This window comes from Lissotriton vulgaris, chromosome 3_1 (assembly GCF_964263255.1).
Source record: "Lissotriton vulgaris chromosome 3_1, aLisVul1.2, whole genome shotgun sequence".
NCBI lineage: Eukaryota > Metazoa > Chordata > Amphibia > Caudata > Salamandridae > Lissotriton > Lissotriton vulgaris.
The window spans coordinates 956,450,508-956,469,960 of NC_141689.1; the positions used below are offsets into that span (position 1 = coordinate 956,450,508).

The 19,453-nt window shown below is 43.2% G+C and overlaps 1 protein-coding gene across 1 annotated transcript in view; it reads left to right on the forward strand.

Annotated features, from left to right (window-relative positions):
• Nucleotides 1-19,453, forward strand: part of RASEF (RAS and EF-hand domain containing) — a 336,005-nt gene that overhangs the window by 265,112 nt on the left and 51,440 nt on the right. Inside the window, exon 13 of the mRNA XM_086961323.1 lies at nucleotides 813-894. Within this exon, the coding sequence (XP_086817449.1) occupies nucleotides 813-894 (82 nt within the window). The remainder of the gene's footprint in view (nucleotides 1-812; nucleotides 895-19,453) is intronic.

Genomic DNA, 19,453 nt, shown 5'->3' on the forward strand with positions numbered 1-19,453 from the left:
TTGCGGGCGCAAACGGCCGAATTTTGCGATTCGCACCGTTCGCGCTCGCAAAAATGCTTAATGCATCTACCAGTTAGTCTTAGCTGTCAATGCATGTGGTGGCCGTGGCTTCTGCTATGATTGTATATCAGTGTATTATTAGAGAAACATCTCCTGACAGAAGTATTGTGTGCAAAAGATTGCTTACAAAAAGATGTAGATTTCTTACTTTTACCTCCAATGGGGTGATATGTTTGTAAACAACATTTGGGGCACAATATTTCTTTCAGCCAATATTTTACTTATGACACTCTGGTATCATACACTCTGCCATCCTGGTGGAAGACTATCTGCCCTATTTAGAGCTACTTGCCTGCCTGGCGAGCATCTTTGTGCTGTGAAGAGAGTCACTGCTACAGTGGCACCATTCTCAGCACTGAAGGTCTTTGAGCGGGAGCCATGTTTATAGTGCTGGCTCTGCAAACGCTTTTGCTTACAGAAAAGCAGATACCAAAGCGGGACTATGTTATCTTTACAAAAATGCTACAGCACCCAGGGAGTTTTCTCACATGGCTGACATTGGTAGGAAAGACCAATGACGGTCACAGGGAGACACAATCCCACCTTTAACTTGTAGCTGTTGATTTGTATAAACAAAACAATAAACATAAAAATCTGAACATATAATTGTCTAAATATGTCAAGCAGAAGAAGACCTCACCCTATCAATTTTAGTTGGGTTTTTTTTTAATTCAAAGTAATCCTTCATGATATTACATTGCTTTCTTGCATAGCATAGTGCCATGCTAAGATTACAATTTTTTCATTTAAAGGGGTTGATTTTCACATGAAAACGCTGGTGGTTGATGGCGAACCGACTGTCCTTCAGCTGTGGGATACTGCAGGACAAGAGAGGTAACGAAATTGAACGTGCACAGTTTTTACTTCATGTATGAATGACTTGATAGTTACATTTATGTTAATAGTACATTAATACAACCCAAAGACATCCTATTCTTCACGTAGGTCACAATATACACCTACTGCAGTTTAAATCTGGAATGCATAGGAAATCATCAAACAAACAATCATGCCATTACAAACACTTGTATTTGACGTTTTATAAAAAAAGAGGGACCATTCAGGGAATAGTTAGAAACAATCACTATTGACTGAGCCCCCGACATTGGTAACATACTATATCTAGTACTCAATACGATTGTTGTGCACCTGGCAAACCTAAGATCATATTAATTGCCTTCTTTCAGTTGAGCCATCTCCCCACCACAGAGAAGCCAGAATACAGGGTTCGAAGCACCATAACAGAAAGAACATGTTGTAACTTGATGCAGTCCCAGACCTCTGCCTCCTATGAAAAATGGGACATTTGAGAGGTTGAGGTGGCTCTTTCACTCTATGGGAAAGAAGTAATGTAGTCCAGATGGACCTTGACACCACAAATCGTTACTGTGCATTTTCCAACAGTTTTGAAAAGGTGTTTGTTTCCATGCTTGTTCATCAGAACATTAAATATTACATATTCATTTCCAAATAGAAATAAGCATTGGAAAAGCTAATGTGTCTCTTTAAAAAAAAACATTTGCATTTACTTGAAGAACTGCAATCATCACTTTCCCGACGATGCAGGCTGCAGTACTTTAGTAGAGGTTCCTCGAGTCAGATGCAGGTCCTATCTAAAGCAGGATGCAGTACCTTAAGCCAACACTAGAGGGCCCTCAAGTTAGAGACATATGATTGTTTCAGTACGATGCAGTACTTTAAGCCTGTACTAGAGGACTCAACGTCCACCACAGCCCCTTGAATCTAGGTTGCCAGAGGATTATGAACAGACTAAACTACCTTGAATGTCTTCTTTTGTTGAAAGCAGAAAGGAATAATGGCAACAATTCAAAACTGTGCAATTAGTTTGAGCATGGCAGATATGAAAAATGGCATGACTTCAATACATACATTTGTGTATTCACTTGATTTTCACTTTCACGAGGCTTTGAATGTATCACCTGTAAGTTTTGAAAAATGCCACTCTAATATCTACAGATAGTACCGTCACTTTTATGAGTACATTTTAGGTAATCAACACAGGGAAGTGGTCCTTAGCTGTTTCCTGGAATGAGCAAGGCAGTATAAAAAAAGTGAAGGATTCAATTAAATATGGAAAGGGGTATAAATATGGCAAGGGGTATCATTATAGTGGGGCTGGATGGGAGGAGCAGGGAGAAGAGATAAGACAATGAGTGACGACAGGAAGCAAGGGTGAAAGGACAAGGGAAAGCATGTGAGTGATGTGGAAGACACAGGGAGTGAGAACTACCTGAATTGTGTCTTATGGCCTGATAATGACTTTGGCGGTCTTGGAGCGGGTCGCCATGCCAACGCCCCGGTCCAGGACCACCGAAGTCGACCTTCGCCTACCCGCCAGATTACAAGTTAAGTTGTGGTCTGTTAGGCGACATGGCAGTCCCGCAGTGGTGCAGTACAAAGGCTCATATGTGAGCCTTAGAACTGCACAACCGCAGGACCGTCAATAGACGTTACTGCATGGCATGGACTCTACAGTCCATGCTGTGCAGGAACAGGCGTGCATGCACACAGGGATACACAGAATGTGCCCCCCTGCATGCACACCTGTGCATGGGGAAAGAGGGTGCCCTGTAGAGGCCCCTTTGTTTCCTCACTGCCAGCAATTTCATGGGGTTGAGAATCGCAAAGATAACACTAGCAGGGAGGAAAGGTATATTATGCTTGGCAGTGCTGAAGTGACACCACCAGGCATATTGCAGCCTTAAGACCACCCGCCACCGCCAGGGATCTTGGCCGCACTCAGAGATCTAAAATGGCTACCGGTGGAAATGCGCGCTAGTTTCAGAACGGCCTGCCTTACACACAAAGCCTTACACACAGGGAAACCAGAATACCTAGCCTCTAAGCTCAAGAAAGCTGGTCAATCCAGAACTCTCAGAAGCTCAAACTCCCTCCTACTCGGGAAACATCCTTAACCACGATGTTTAAACAACTACTTACCGGAACAACGAAGAGTGAACATCGAAGAGGGCTAAACCACGAAGGTAACATCCACGAACGACGGAACAACGAAGGATGGAACCACAACTTTTAGAACAACGGAGCATGCTAGGAAAACAATTAAAAGGGTAGATGGGTGGTGTGGGGGGCTCCCCCCACAAATAAAAAATAAATAAAATATATATAGTAAAAAAACACGTGGAAGATTAAAATCGTAATAGATTAAAATCAAAAACAGCAAAGGTTGTTGAAGAAATTAGTTTAAAAAAAATTACAGGTTTATGTCAGGAGATGGCAGTGCTGCTTTCATTTTAAAAATTGTAAAAGCATAAGATTCACGAACAGAATATGGAATTAAATCTAAAAATGTTGTGGTTTAGGGAGTAGTGGTTTAAAATGTAGTGGTTACGAAAAAGTCGTGGTTTAGCCTTCGTTGTAAATAAAGTCGTGGTTTAGGCAGTAGTTGTTAAGTCATACAATCCTCCTACTCATCCCACTGAAAACACAGAAACAAAAAACTGCAGCCCGCTCTTTTTCAGGCAACGCTCCAAAAATCTGGAACTCTATCCCTGTGGACATCAGAACTACCCCTTCCTTTCCAGAATTCAAGACTCAACTAAAAATTCTCTACCTCAACCGTGCATTCCCGAACTCAGGCACATCCTGAAACCCTGACTACCTCTAAGTCGCTACCTCAAAGTCGCCCCTCAGGCGGCAGACAATTTTAATCTTTCTACTTGTATGACTTTATTTTGCTTTATTGTTTTACTCCTGTCTTATCCTCATCCACTGTAAAGCGCTCCGATACCCTCGGGTCTGGCCAGCACTATAGAAAACTTCTAAAATAATAAAAAATAAATACCTGGTGGTTGCGGCGGTCCTATGGAGGTCCAACTGCTGTACTTGTAATATGGCGGTCTCCCTCTGGTGCGGTGGTCCCCAACCACCACCACACCTCTACCGCGAGTTTGGTGGTCCTATGGATCGCCAAACTTATAGTTAGGCCCTTATTACCAGGTTCTAATGGAGGCAATGATAAAACCATATAATCTTCCACAAAATGCCATGGGCTGGAGAACAGTCCTTATAACCAATGGGAAACCTTGAACACTACATAACAGCTAGTGGCTAAAGGCGGCTAACCCATTGCCCATTCTCTCTGTGGTACTTGTTATATGTACTTTTTAAAGTATTGTTAATGATCACATAACAACAGTACTGATAGACCTTTACTGGTTACCTTTGGAGGCAAGGATCAAATTCAAACTAACCTGTATAACTTTTAAAGTCCCAAAACTAAAACCATCTATCTATCTTGACTCCTGTCTGTGGAGGGACAAGAAACCTCAGGAGTAAAGAGACTTTATATCTTGAAATAAAACAATGTATATTTAACTTTGCGGCTTCTAAATCTTTTTCAGTGCTCCCCTCTCATACTAAAGAGTTGTCTTCCAGAAGATATAAGATGTCACGGAACAAAGTCATTTTCCGAAAAAATATCAGAGCCCTACTCAATCTGCACTTAAAAATCTAAGTACCTTTCTCTGCTTCCTTTACTGTGTGAACGATCATATCTTTTAATCCTTAACTCTGTTTCTCCTTCCACCTTTGTTTGCTCTTTCTATCTAACTTTCTCCACTTGTCCATGTTGCTGATACACTTTCACTCTACTGCAAGTTACACTTACAGTATGGTTAACATCCATGATTTAATGTTCTTAGGCCCCACGCTATGGAATTCTCTTCCTCTGTCCTTAAGGAAGGAGCCCAACCTTGCCCACTTTCGTAAGTCCCTGAAAACATGGCTGATCAATCAATAGGCCTCTGTTTCTTCTCCTGGTTCCTTTTGGGCGGCTCTGGGAAACCTTTGGGTAGCTATGCGCCTTATAAATTTAAATATAATAACAATAATAATGTATTTCAGGGCACTTGTCTCAGAATGAATTGTTTGAAAAAGCACTTTGATGCCTCAATCTAATCAGCGGCATCTAAATCATTCCCCAGTACTCCCCTGCCCCTCTGAATGGAATTATATTCTAGAAGACACCAGATCAGATGGATGGTCTTCCACCAACCCTTTTGAATTTAGCATCCACTTTTTGCTGAATTCATTGTTGTTGACCTTAGAACTCTCTGCACTTTAGCACCACTAACCAGTGCTAAAGTGCTTGTGCTCTTTCCCTAAAACATGGTGGAATTGGCTTATACCCAATTGCTATATTTAATTTATTTGTACATCCCTAGGAACGTGCTCTTACTTGTGTCCAGGGCCTGTAAATTAAATGCTACTTGTGGGCCTTCAACACTGATTGTGTCAGCCACTAAAGTAGTGTATTAAACATGTCTCAAGTCTGCCATTGCAGCCTGTGTGTACAGTTTTAAAATGCCATTTCGATCTGGCAGGAGAAACCTTTTGCCAGGCCCAAACCTTTCCTTTTCATGCATATAAGACACCACCATGATAGGCATTGGGCAGGGTGCAGTGTATTTAAAAGGTTGTACATGTACCTTTAATTTTTATATGTCCTGATAGTGAGAAATGTTTAAATTTGTTTCTCAGCTCTGCTTGGCCTGCCTCTCATAGGATAACAATGATGTTACCTTATTTATTTATTTATTTATTTATAGTCTTATAGCGCGCCTGAATCAGCCCCGAAGGGGTATCTCCGCGCGTAGCTTCCGTATAAGTTGGACAAACTTTAATGAGGGGGGTGACAGAGAGAAAGGCCAAATTAATCTTGTGTGAACAGGTGAGTTTTTAGTTTCTTCCTAAAGGAAAAGAGGTTGGAAATTTGTCTCAGCTGAGGTGGGAGGGAATTCCACAACAAGGGGCCTTTAAGAGAGGGTGCTCGGCCACCCTGTCTCGCTCTGGTAATTTTAGGTACATGTAGCAACATGGTATTGCTGGAACGCAGAGCACGTCCGGGAGAGTAGGGAAAGAAAATATCTTTTAGATATTTGGGACCAGACCCATAAATGCACTTATGCATAATGCAGCAGAGTTTGAAATTTACCCGCTGTTGCACTGGAAGCCAGTGAAGGTGTATTTAATGTATTAAATGATGATTTTTAAATGGGAGCATGCAACCAGTTCATGTTTGATGTCCTTGGAAATGTAATGAAAAATCCTCTCTCATGGTAAACTTGGATTTAAAATTTTGAAAATGCCACTTTTAGGAATCTAAAGACACACAATTGATGGACGAATGCAGAACCAATCAAAACATTCGCCACAGTCAAGAGATCTGGGTAAAATCCATCATTCTTTTGCTCACCATGCTAACCTAGTTTAGACCTGGCCATATGCAAATCAATCTTGACCCTGTGCCTCATGGGAACAGTCCAGCCCAAACTGCCAAGCCAGTTCCTCCCTGGACTGGAAACAAGCATCATATGACCGGTTTCGGGGTTTCACCCCTCTTCAGCAAAGATAGCTTGAATTCAGTGGCACAGTGAGCCCGGGACCCATATCTGGGCATACCTGGTGCACTTAGGGCGAGAAAGCAAAAGACACACAATTGATGGATGGAATGCAGAACAAATCAAAACACTCACCCCCAGTCAAGAGATCTGGGTAAGATCCATCATTCCTTTGCTCACCATGCCACCCAGTTTAGACCCGACCACATGCAAATCAGTCTTTGCCCTGTGCCTCATGGGAACAGTCCAGCATGAACTGCCAAGCGATGTCTTCCCTGGACCGGAAGCAAGCATCCTATGACCGGTTTCGGGGATTCACCCCTCTTCGGCCAGGTTAGCTTGAATCCAGTGGCACAGTGAGCCCGGGACCCACATCTGGGCATACCCGGCGCACTTAGGGCGAGAAAGCAAAAGACACACAATTGATGGACGGAATGCAGAACAAATCAAAACACTCACCCCCAGTCAAGCGTTCGGGTTAAATCCATCATTCTTTTGCTCACCATGCCACCCCAGTTTAGATCTGGCCATGTGCAAATCAGTCTTGGCCCTGTGCCTCATGGGAACAGTCCAGTCCGAACTGCCAAGCAAATTCCTCCCTGCACTGGAAAAATGCTTCCTTTGACCGGTTTCGGGGTTTCACCCCTCTTCAGCCAAGATAGCTTGAATCCAGTGGCACAGTGATCTCTGGACCCACGTTTGGGCATACCCGGCTAACTTAGGGCAAGAAAGCAAAAGACACACAATTAATGGACGGAATGCAGACCCAATCAAAACATTCACAGCCAGTCAAAAGATCTGGGTTAAATCCATCATTCTATTGCTCACCATGCCACACCAGTTTAGATCTGGCCATGTGCAAATCAGTCTTGGCCCTGTGCCTCATGGGAACAGTCCAGTCCAGTCTGAACTGCCAAGCCAAGTCTTCCCTGGACCGGAAACAAGCTTCCTATGACTGGTTTTGGGGTTTCACCCCTCTTCAGCCAGGATAGCTTGAATCCAGTGGCACAGTGAGCCCGGGACCCACGACTGGGCATACCCAGCGCACTTAGGACAAGAAAGCTAAAGACACACAATTGATAGACGGAATGTCGAACAAATCAAAACACCCCCAGTCAAAATTTCCGGGTTAAATCCATCATTCTTTTGCTCACCATGCCACCCCAGTTTAGATCTGGCCATGTGCAAATCAGTCTTGGCCCTGTGCCTCATGGAAACAGTTCAGTCCAGTCCGAACTGCCAAGCCAAGTCCTCCCTGGACCAGAAACAAGCTTCCTATGACCGGTTTCGGGGTTTCACCCCTCTTCAGCCAGGAATGCTTGAATCCAGTGGCATAGTGAGCCCTGGACCCACGTCTGGGCATACCCGGCGCACTTAGGGCGGGAAAGCAAAAAACACACAATTGATGGATGGAATGCAGAACCAATCAAAACATTCACCCCCAGTCAAGAGATCTGGGTTAAATCCATAATTCTTTTACTCACCATGCCACCCCAGTTTAGACCCTACACTCCGTTCATCATCCCCTTTGGTTTTGCTTTGTTCACCCTAAGTTGGCAGGGTATGCCCAGACGTGGATCCCTTGCTCACTTTGCCACAGGATTCAAGCAAGCCTTGCTGATGATGTCTGATTAGCCAGAAACTGGTTCCAGGATGCTTTTTTCCGGTCGAGGGAAGTCATGGCTTGGCAGTTCAGGCTGGACTGTTCCCATGAGGCACAGGGACAGACTGATTTGTATATGGCCATGTCTGAACTGTGGTGGCGGAGTGAGCTAAAGAATGATCATGGATTAAAACCAAGATCAGTTGACTGGGGGTGAGTGTGCAATGTTCTACACTCCATTTATCATCCCCTTTGGGTTTGCTTTGTTCGCCCTAAGTTGGCAGGGAATGCCCAGACGTGGGTCCCTTGCTCACTGTTAGACCTGGCACCATTGGCGTGAGTCTGCCTCTAATTTTTTGCTGTTGCCTCATGTATTTTTGCTGGTGTTAAATGCTTTGGGCACTGTGGCACTGCTGTCCAGTGCCACAGTGCAAGTGCTCCCTACTGTAAATTAATGTATTGATTAGTGGTTCCATGATTGGCTGGTTTGGTTTACCTGTCAGACCCTTGTACAGTGCACCAGGAGTGCCCAGGTCTTGTAAACCAAATGCTGCTGGTGGGCTTGCAGCACTGATTGTGCCACCCACAGAAGCAGCCTGTAAATGTGTGTCTAAGGTCTGCCATTGCAGAGCCTGTGTGCAGTCTGGTACTGCCATGCTTACTGGGCAAGTGCACCCACTTGCCAGTCCGTAGCCCTTCTCTTTTCTTCATATCAGACACCCCTATGGTAGGCCCAATGGCAGGGTGCATTGTAAGTATAAGGTAGGACAAGCCCTGGTCTGTGTGGCATGTCCTAATAGTGAATTACAGCCATTTTCGTTTTTCACTATTGCATGGCTACCTATTCTCCATAGGCCAGAATGGGCAGATCAATTATTACTTTTTTATAATCCTAATTGACTTAGGGAACATGGTAGAAATTCGAGTTTAGTATGCCTGAACTCAGAATGATAAAAAACATATTTTAGTGAAGTTGGTTTTAAAATTTTGTGTTTGAAAATACCACTTTTAGAAATTAGGTATTTTCTTGTCTAACTATCCAAAGCCTGCCTCTGCTAGGTTGTGTATTCCTTGTCTGGTGTTTTTGAGTGACAGGGCTGGGGGATTCCAAGAGACAGAATGAGTCAGCCCAGTGGTGAATAGAGATATCTGCATCTAGATGGGCGGGAGGAGTAGCACCTGGGACCTGAATAGGGATGTGCCTGCCTTCCACAATGCTGGCTCCACCTCCTGGCGTGCGGCTGATGTCTCTGCCTTGCACAGGGAAATAAGAGAAGGAATCATGTCAACAAAGTGCTCCAAGGATGTACTTTCCCTTCACAATGCTGGCTCCACCTCCTGTGGTGTGTCTGATGTTTCTGCCCTGAACTGTGAAAGGAAAGAAGGAGTCATGTAAACAGAGTGCTCCATAACTGGTTTGGACTGGGCAAAGGACCCTCTGACCTCAGAGGACAACTGATTTTGGGGTATGAATATTGGGACCCTGATCCCAAGATATTAGATCACTTTTGGACTACAAGAAGAAACCTTTGCTGAGGAGAGGAACCTGAAGAAACTGAGGAGAGACTATCCCTAAGCTGAAGTGCTGCTTGGGGGATTGGCCTGCAGTGGTTGCCTGACTTGTGAAGGTTCTCCAAGGGCTTGGAACAGAGCTTGCCTCCTGCTGAAGTCTCAGGGACAACAGACTTCAAACTCCAGCTCCCCAGAGTTCTTTGGAAGTGCCTGCTGCTGTTTTTGGGCCTTCTGAGGGACTGCGTGTTGCAAGGAGATGGAAGCGCTACTCAAGAGGAAGAAGCGTGTCGCCTTCACAGCCGCTGCCGTCTCAACTCCGAAGGAGGGTGTCGCCGCTGTAGCTGATGCATTGCACCGTATTGAGAAAATCGTCGCACAATGAAGAGGAAGCGCGTTGCAGTCGCATTGTGGAAATCGCCGCTGTAGTTGTCGCACAGCACCGCATCGAGAGAAGCGTCTCGCAACGAGGAAGAAGTGTGTCGCCGTTGCATCGTGGATGTCGCCGCTGTAGCTGTCGCACTGCACCGCATCGAGAAAAGCTCCTCGCATCCACAGGGAAGCGTGCTGCTGTCGGAGCTGCTGCCGTGCATCTTGGATGTCGCTGCTTTAGTTGTCGCATTGCGCGGAAGCATCTTGCAAACGTTGGAGAAGAATGCTGCAGCCGAGCCTGTTGCCGTCGCATCGCTGAACAAGGGTGTTGCCGCTGCAGTCAAAGCATCGAACCGAAACTTCTCGCAACATCAGAGAAGCGTGCCGCTTCTGGAAAATCTTCACGTCTTCGGAACTTTGCTGCATTTCCATTGCTGCAACACTTTTGTTGTGGAAGCATCACGCATCGTAAGGTACATTGACTTAAAGTGTTGCATGTTAAGAACTGAACTGAGCTAAGCTAAAACTACCATACCACGGCTGATTAGCCAGAAACCGGTCCCAGGATGCTTGTTTCTGGTCCAGGGAAGACATGGCTTGGCAGTTCCGACTGGACTGTGACCATGAGGTGTAGTGTAGTTCCTAGTTTCCCACTAGGCCCTGCGCATTGGAATAACATAAACAGTAGTATCGACGTGGAACTGCGGATATTCCAGGCCTCCACTGACTATGCTAAACTTAATTGGGTGTGTTACCAACTAGCTCAGAGGTCACTGGAAACTTTCTTCTCTGCATAGGAAGTGATCAGCTTCCTTGGCACAGACAAGAAGGGATTCAGCTTTCCAACAACCGTGCAACATGACAACTTTGCTCCTCAGATCAAGAGTCAATCTCTAGGGTCGTGTGAAACAATAGACAGGTATTTCACTCAGTCAGTCTAGTGCAGTTTACTTTCACGAGATGTAGAGAATAGAGAGACGGGCGTTTGTCAATAAAGGGTTAACATTTATTGAACAGTCTTTCTTCTCGTACAAGAGAAATGTATTGCCACAATTGCAAGACTTGTTATTATAAAAAGTACGTACAGTAAGATAAGTATTGCGAAATAGAACTGTAAAAGCATTGATATGGTTTCTTAGCCATACAATGGTTTAAAAGTAATAAAACATATATACAGTCATATATACATTAGGCTAACATACTCAACTGGTGCTTCTAACTAAGCCTACCCCAGTGTGCCTGACCTAAGCCTAACACGTGGAAGGGGAGTAAGTAAGTAGCTTTAAGTTAAGTTGGTTTTGCCAAGGTTTGTTTCAAGAATTCTCGTCTAAGGGTTTAGTCAACACCATACCTCTGAATAGAATGATGGAGGATTGGTATCTCCTTCAGGGGTCACTCTCGATATCCCAGTCACCCGCGAGGGTAGACCGGAAACGCCGGAGCTGGATTTCTCTGCACGAGAAAGGCAGCGGGTCTCTTCAGCGCGTCGAGGAAGGAGGGGGGACAGCATCCGCGGGCAGCTGGAATCTGCTGGATATCTTCACAGAGGGACGGCTGTTCAGCTCCTAAGCGTACTGCACCATAGTTCGCGCTTCAGCAGCGATAATGGTATCAGTAGCTTCACCACCACAGGGACAGCAGGCTGCAGCGACAGAGTGCTAGATTCACCAACACGGGGTCTTGCAGGCAGCTAGCATCAGCAACAGTAGCTCATTGCTTAAGGCAACGTTGGTAATATTTATACCTGACAGGTGCCGGGTTTGACGCAAGTTTGCTGGACATAAGACGTCAATTAAAGATGTCACTAGGAAGTGATAGTTATCAGTTGCTCATTAGAGTTCCATTACTAATCAAAACACAGCAAGCGGGGATTTCCAGGTTTGCTGAGTTTTTATCTTGTTGAAGAACTCGGAGTGTTAATCTAGGAATATCAGATAGTGACTTCTGCTCTGTCATTGCACTAATTGGTCGCGAAGGAAGTGGCAGAGAACTATGCTGGAATGTGGCTCTGTTCGTGTGAGGCCAGAGATGACTTTTCTGAAAATCGCACTTGAACGGTTATGCCAATATAGGGAATAAATGGATTTATAGCCGAATAGGGGCATAAGGTCACAGTATCGATCAGGAACCTAGATAAACACGCAACACCCACTCCACGTATTCATGTCCATCAAATTACTAAAACTAAAGCAATTAGATGCATGTGTAACATTGCCCACCCCAAAATACATAAATGCATTTGAAATAGGCGTACTTGAAATACATGAAATTTAGGTACTGTACGTTTTTTGAAGCATAGAAATCATTCAAAGAAGTATTGCATATGAAATCAATGAACGATTATGCATAAGAAGTACACATGAAGTATCTCTAACAGAAGAAGGGCGAGATAAATCATCACATAAAAATGCATTGTAATAACATGTGCTAGAGGCTGGTGTAATGTTGTTATGTCTCTAGATGTGATTTTAGAATTAGAAGTATGAAGCTTCTGTTCTCTAAGAATAGTTTTTACGGTAAGCAAAGAATTGTTTGTGCCAAAAAAGGGTGAATATTAGAAAAATTGTCCAAATCAAAAGAATTAATGCTTGAACGGAGAAATAGAGTTACAAAGCTTTTTGCAGTTTTTGTTGATCAAAACTGAAGGCCGAATTCAGAGTTCATGGGAACGCTGTGTGTCGGAAAGCTTCTCCAAAGTTATTGTTTCTGTATGGGTGAGAACATCGTATCAGACAGACTCTCAAAGAATTGGTCTACAAAATCAGGTGACAGTTCAACCAAATTAGATAGCGCTGTAACTTGGCAGGTGTGAGAATGATTGCTGTCATCATAGTCGGGAGCAGCAATGCTCACAGAACGTTGTACCTGGATGATGTTGCTTTTGTCACTCGCTCCACTGTTACCACTTGGTTGTAGCACAGGAGTCTCCACGAATGCCGTCATCAGGATTGGTAGCCGCTGGGGACAACACAATGCGTGAGCCGTTATTGGACTGAGCAAAGTATCGACGTCCATTGGTACTGCTGATGGAAGTGAAAGACAGATGTCCAACACGCATTCATCGCCGCAAAGCATACACCGTGGCACAGGTAAAATGCAATTTTGCCATATCGGTCTGAATGAAAGGAACCAGGTCATGTTTAGATCTCTCAGCCTGGCCAATCCAAGGACGTTAGTTATCCTGTCCCGGTAGCGCATTGCTAGGATTGTCTCTTCCATTCCCATGGGAGCTATGTCTGAGCCGAGGCTTGCCATAACGAAGCAGGAGGGTCAAAAATAGAATCCCTGCGACGAGTCCCAAAAATAATGGTATGCCGCCAAAAACAGAGTGTACAAAATTAGGAACGATTCCCAAAATTGCCTGGAAGGGTGTTAGAAGTCCCGTAAAGACTGTCTTAAATATGCCTGGGATGCTTGTTGCACTAGACATGTTAAGGAGTTGGCTGAACATTTCTACGAAATGCACGGGGCAATTTGTTGATAAAAGGTCATGAACTTCAGTAGCTGTCCTTGCAACTAGAAGATCATACGTCTCTTTAGATGACGTTATAGGCACTGTTGTCTGTAAAAGTACAGATTTCATTTTGCTTAATGTATCAATTCGTATAGAATAGAGATTCAGACGAGGCCAGATGGGAGTCACTGTGTCTGCAGGCCCACTCGGAAACAATGCTTGCATACAGCATTTGACCATGGATGTTACTTCTACTAGATAACTTTTCCCTGGCACGAGGCCACAACATCTGTGATCCGTTCTAAGAATGTAACTCCCGTTCGAAAGTTGCATAAAGAAGGGCTCTATCTGAGTTGCAGGTGTGACTAGCTGGTGGCATGAAAGGTTGTTTGAATTTCCATCACATGCTCCGTGTAAATTAATACCCTGACACAAAAGTATACCGCTTAGTGAATGTTTACAGTTATCACCACTAAGAAATACATTTTTTTCACTGTCACTGTAGCAAGAATGAGTGTATGGTAATTTCCATTCAGATTTTACATATCCTTTACCCAATTGTTCATATTGGCCAGCAGGTATGTACTCAAGGCACTTTTTAAATCGGAAAGTTGTTATCGGAATTGTGATAATTCCGTGTATTATCCATTCAATGACAGGACTCTCTGACATTGTCAATGGTAATCTCTCGAGTTTTTCGATGCTCAGGATTGTATAGTCTGCTCCTTTCTGTGCCAAACTGATCTGTTTATCAGTAAGGTTAAAACTGGAAAATAATGACGTTGTGTTGATTAAACGCCAAGGCACATAGCCTGAACGAAGATTTTGCAGCGTCCAGCCTAGTTCTATAATAGAACGTAATTGAGATTGGCCATGTTGTAACATTAGCAAGTCTCTGTCTATCACATCAAAGGCAGAGGATACAATATTGTCCAACGAATATATTCTGGAAGACAGAGTCATTAACCCATTGTCTACCACAGAAAGTGATTTCTCCAAATTAATACGATCAATTTCTCGTATTTTTTCAGCAGTTTCAATTTGCTTTACTTTCCAAGCCTCGTTGTAAGCAGCATAGATACTGGTCGCTATGAAACGCTTTTGACGCTGTTTGCGTGGTCCAAGAATGAAATCGCGCAAATCAGCACCATCTTTTAGTAAAGACAAGTGTTGCTTAATTTCAGCCAGTGTGGATGATGTTAGCCATTCAAGGCAGAGTTTCCCTACACTGTATGTTGTTATAATCCCTGGATGTTGTCTCTGGGAATATCTCGAGTCTAATCTGGTCATTTTTAACCCCTGTGTTTTATTCAGGAATCTATCTTGACAGCTGTTTGTGTCAGTAGGCCAGATTAACCACTTTTCCCAATCAGGATGTGTTCTGTTAAAATGTAAAATTTGTGACACGTCTAACTCAATATCTGTGGTTGCATTCTCAGGTATTGGCTTTGGTATAGACGGTGTTTTAAGGTCTTTGATCTTAGCTAGGCCAAGACAAGATGTTTGGTGTATTGTGTCATTTAAAAATAACATTTGTTCTGGTATCATGCAGGTTCTAAATAGTGCTTCAATGCCTTGCACCTGTTAATCTTTTGTACCCCAAATTGTTTTCGTTTCAATAATATTTTTCCAATAATCAAAACCAAATGTCATCATTTTGTCATAAAATGCTTCTGAATATATCAATTTAGAATTTGTCAGCATTGTTTTCATTCCTGTTTTATCTAACAGTTTGTAATAAAACGTTTCTGCATCACTGGTGTTAAACCCTGAGAAGTATTTGAATTTCTCAAAAAATGCTTTATAACTGCTTTTAGGTGGTGTAGAACAATGTTCCCATTGATTATACATAAAAACATTTCTAGGCTGTGCAGATTTATGCAAGTAATGATCCCCATAATGGGTGTAACAGAATAACTGCTCATAACTAGATGAACCTTGTAAATAATCATGATCTGTGAATCTAGCTGACATTACTAAATCAGACATCATGTCATTAATACTGTTAAAGTTCCAATCATCAGAGAATGTACTAGGTGTCACAAAGTCACTTAAGGAAACCTTTAGTTGATGAGGATACTTCAGGATTTCGACCGGACCATAGATCTCATAGTCTGTTTTCTCCCATACTACCCCACCAGGTATTGGAATTGCTGTGACATTTACTGCTGACAGTTCTCTTTTCTTCACGTGGGATGATCTGTGTGGTTTCAGGACTAGGTTGATGTTCTGACTTGCTGTGTCCATTGTAATATATTTTCCTTCAATGAATTTTCCCAAACACAGTACCATGATGAGCCAAAGCAGGAGGAAAAATACACCTAGACCGAACCAGAACTCTAGCCAAGGGGAAATAAGGTAGATTTCCTTTAGTTGATGAAAGAGTTCTGTTGCTTTTTCTTTAAAAGTCTTTTTTGTTTCTGGCATCACTTCGGGGTCGTTAAAATCTTCAGAGAAGTTGTCGAAGTTGATGAAATAACCAGAGGCAGTTCTGTCAATTAATGGGATTGTTCTTTCAATATGTCTCTCGGTAGCATTTTCTGATGCCACATCATTGTAGACTGGTGTTGTTTCTTGACGAACTGTTTCAATCTGTGTTTCAAGAGGCACGAGTTCCTTGGCTTTATTGCATAGTCCTTCATTGTGCACTGCAGGCTGATCGAATGTGATTGGTCTTTCAGTTTGAACCTCTTGGATTGTTGCAAGTTTGGGTATTCTGTTGTTTCTTGGGAGTCCACTGGGCCTACTGTTGATTATAGGCCACATGCTTGTGGTTTTACCAGATCGATGGACACGACTCTGTTCTCCTTTTTACCAGCAAGGGGCGGTAGCACAACTGATCTTGTTCCGGTGACTGCTAAGACAGGTACTGCTTTTCTGTAAGAAGGCCCAAATTCCTTCTTAACCGCGATCTTTTCTCTGACTAGATCCCCAATCTTTGGAATCCAGACAGGCCTTGCTGGGGCTGTTGCTGGTGGTGCCTCGTCAGTGGTACTTGGCTGTTGCTTTAACTTTATGTTGCTTAAGGATTTTCTTGTTTCATTCAGTTCCTGTAAAACAGCCAAACGATCCTTTACATCAAAGTGCGTTGTTTCTTCTTGTACCACTGACATCTGACTATCGAGGTCCTGAATACGCATTCTAATTCCAAACAATAGTTCGTATGGGCTGAAACCTTTTAGAGAATTTCTTGGCATGTTGTTAAGACTAGTCTGGACACTTATTAAATGTTTGACCCACCCAGCGCCTGAACCTAATACCTTCGCTGTTATAGATTGCTTTATGTCACGTTTTTTTCTTTCTACCACACTGTTCCCTTCCGGGGTGCGACGGACAAGAATACCGCAACCCAATTCCCATGCTGGCCATGGCTTCCTTATAAGCTCGAGAGCTGAAAGCAGGACCCTGGTCAGAATGGAACGTGGTAATTGCGTATGTGCCGATAAAGACTCGCAAATCTTTTATAACCGTTCTAGCGTCAGCCGAGCGCTGGGGCCACATCCATATGAACCTCGTACAGGAATCCACTGCTACCATGATATATCTATAGTTGCCGTCCCTTTGTAGGGGAACACAGTGGTCCAGGTAAACGCATGCAAATGGTTTATCCGAGATGAGAAGGGGTGTCTGCGCTGGTCGTTTTACTGTTGATACTTTTATCCTTTGGCATATGTCGCATTCTAATACATACTTTTTAGTTTGTATTCTCAAGCGAGGCCACCAATATCTCTGTTTTAATAGTGATATTGTTGCAGAAACGCCAGCGTGTGCAGAAGCAAGCCCTTCGTGTGCCGCTTTGATTAGTCCTAGTCAGTGTTCCCTGTTTGGAATTACTCTATCCCCCACTCCAGGGATTCGAGCAAAAGGAACATTATTTGTATCCGTTAAGTACAAGTACTTTTCAGGAAAGCCTTTTGGGAGTGTTTTCTTATCATTTTTTACTGACGCACTGACAGCTTGTAGAATATCGCTGTCTATTTTTGTTTGTGACCGAGTTATCGCAGCTACGGAAGCCGTTTGCACAGCTGCCTTCGCGGCTTCATCAGCCAATGAATTCCCTGCAACGTGAACGCCATCACGTTGATGACTCAGCGTATGTATCACGTGAGTCTTTTGTAGTTCTTTGTGTAAAAGAGCTACCTCGTTCCAGAGCAATTTATGATTTATTGTGGCACCTGTGTCATCTTTGTAGTCGTTTTCGATCCAACTCTGCAGTTTGTTATTGTAAGAGTTGACGCAAAAATGAGAATCGCACACTATAAGTGTCGGGAATTCACGTTCTGCATTTTCGAGCGCCATCTTTAAAGATCTGATTTCAGTTCTCTGAACCGAACAGTTTCTTACAGATTCAGTTTTTGTTACTTTCGGTCTGAATTTACCGCACAGCCAACGACCTTTAATGATCGCACATGCTGCATCGTAGGATTTTCTCTCTACGTTGAAATGCTGTACAAAGCTATCTGTATAGATTATACAGGCGTATTGTGGGAGAGGCAGAATTTCGATTGGCAGAGGATATTCTTCTTCATATTCTAAATCATTCAGTTCTTCGTATTGCGGGGCGAAATAGTATTTCACATCTTCCGCTCCTAGAGAATCTATACACTGTATCCATTTCGGATCCAGTGACACTGTAGGCAGGTTTACTGGGCTGAATAGCGCTTCGAAGGCGGATTCCGCTGTAACGATATTAATCAGTTTGCCGTGTGCTAGTTCTCGTTCATTCGCTAATGCGATTTGCACTGCTTTCACAGTTCTTTCTGTGTGACTGAATGTTTTTTCTGCTTGTGTGTACAAGTGAGATTTAATTGAAATTGGTACCTTTTCTCCCTCATTAAAGGTCAGGTACGTGAATCCGCATCTTCCTGGGATGACTCGGATTACAAGATCGATCGTGTTGTCACGTGTATCTAATTTTGTTTTTGCTAACATGTCTGTTTGCAGTGATCTCAAAATTTCTGTGTGTTTTTGAGTCCAATTGATTTGTTTAAAATCAGGTTTAATTAGTTCGTAGAGAGGTTTAACCCTCTCTGTGTAATTTAGGATGTAAGTTCTTCCGAAATTCAGAAAACCTAGTATGGATTGTAAATTCTTCAGCGTTTTTGGAGCTTGGAGTACAGCGCACTTCTCTAAGAAGTTGTCCGCTAGGCTTTTCCCTTCACTTGATAATTCGTACCCCAAAAATAGTACTGTCAGATGGGCAATTCGGGACTTTTTAAAGTTGAATTTGTAACCCTCTGCTGCGAACCCAAGTATAATGGTGTTCACTCTTTTCAAGTGAGTATCCAAGTCGTCGTCTGTGAGATAAATATCATCTACGTAAGACAATGCTTCATCATCATAGATTTGTAGTAACTCTGTTACCCTAGCTGAGAATAGTCCTGGGCTGTTCTTGAACCCCTGTGGGAGTCGACAGAATTTTTTCTGTGACCCAAATGCAGAGAAAGCGGTCAAATATCTGCTTTCTGGTGCAATGTTTTGACAAAAGAAACCATTAGAAATGTCTAATATCGTTTTATATTTTTTCCTAACTATGTTATTCATTAGGGCTGCACTATGCGAGTTTTGTACTGCAAAAGTTTTGCAACATGTATTAAGATGTCTGTAGTCCAAAACTAGACGATATGAATTGTCTGGCTTGGAGACAGGAAACAAAGGATTGTTCAATTGAGAGGTGCATGTTTCAATCACCCCCTGGTACTCAAGTTGATCTAAGATCTCCCTGACCTGTTTTTTAGCTTCTTGCTTTATGGGATACTGCCGTTGGGCAGTCGGTTCACTTTTTAATTGGATTTTGTGAGGAGGTGAATCCTCATCCCATCCTACATGATTTTTATATAATGCAGGTGCCTGGGCTACTGCCCATTTCCTTGCATAGGTATATTTTTTGTGAATCGGAATGTGATTCGAGAAGGCAGGCATAATCACTTCTTCGCCACGAGGGCACTCCCTGACAAACTCCGGGGGCCAATCTTTTTCAGCTAACAGAATATCATAGCCTTTTGAGAGCTTATCCCAAAATAGACCTCTTATTTTCCTAGTCTTATCACCCTCTATACGCAATGGTATTTCGTA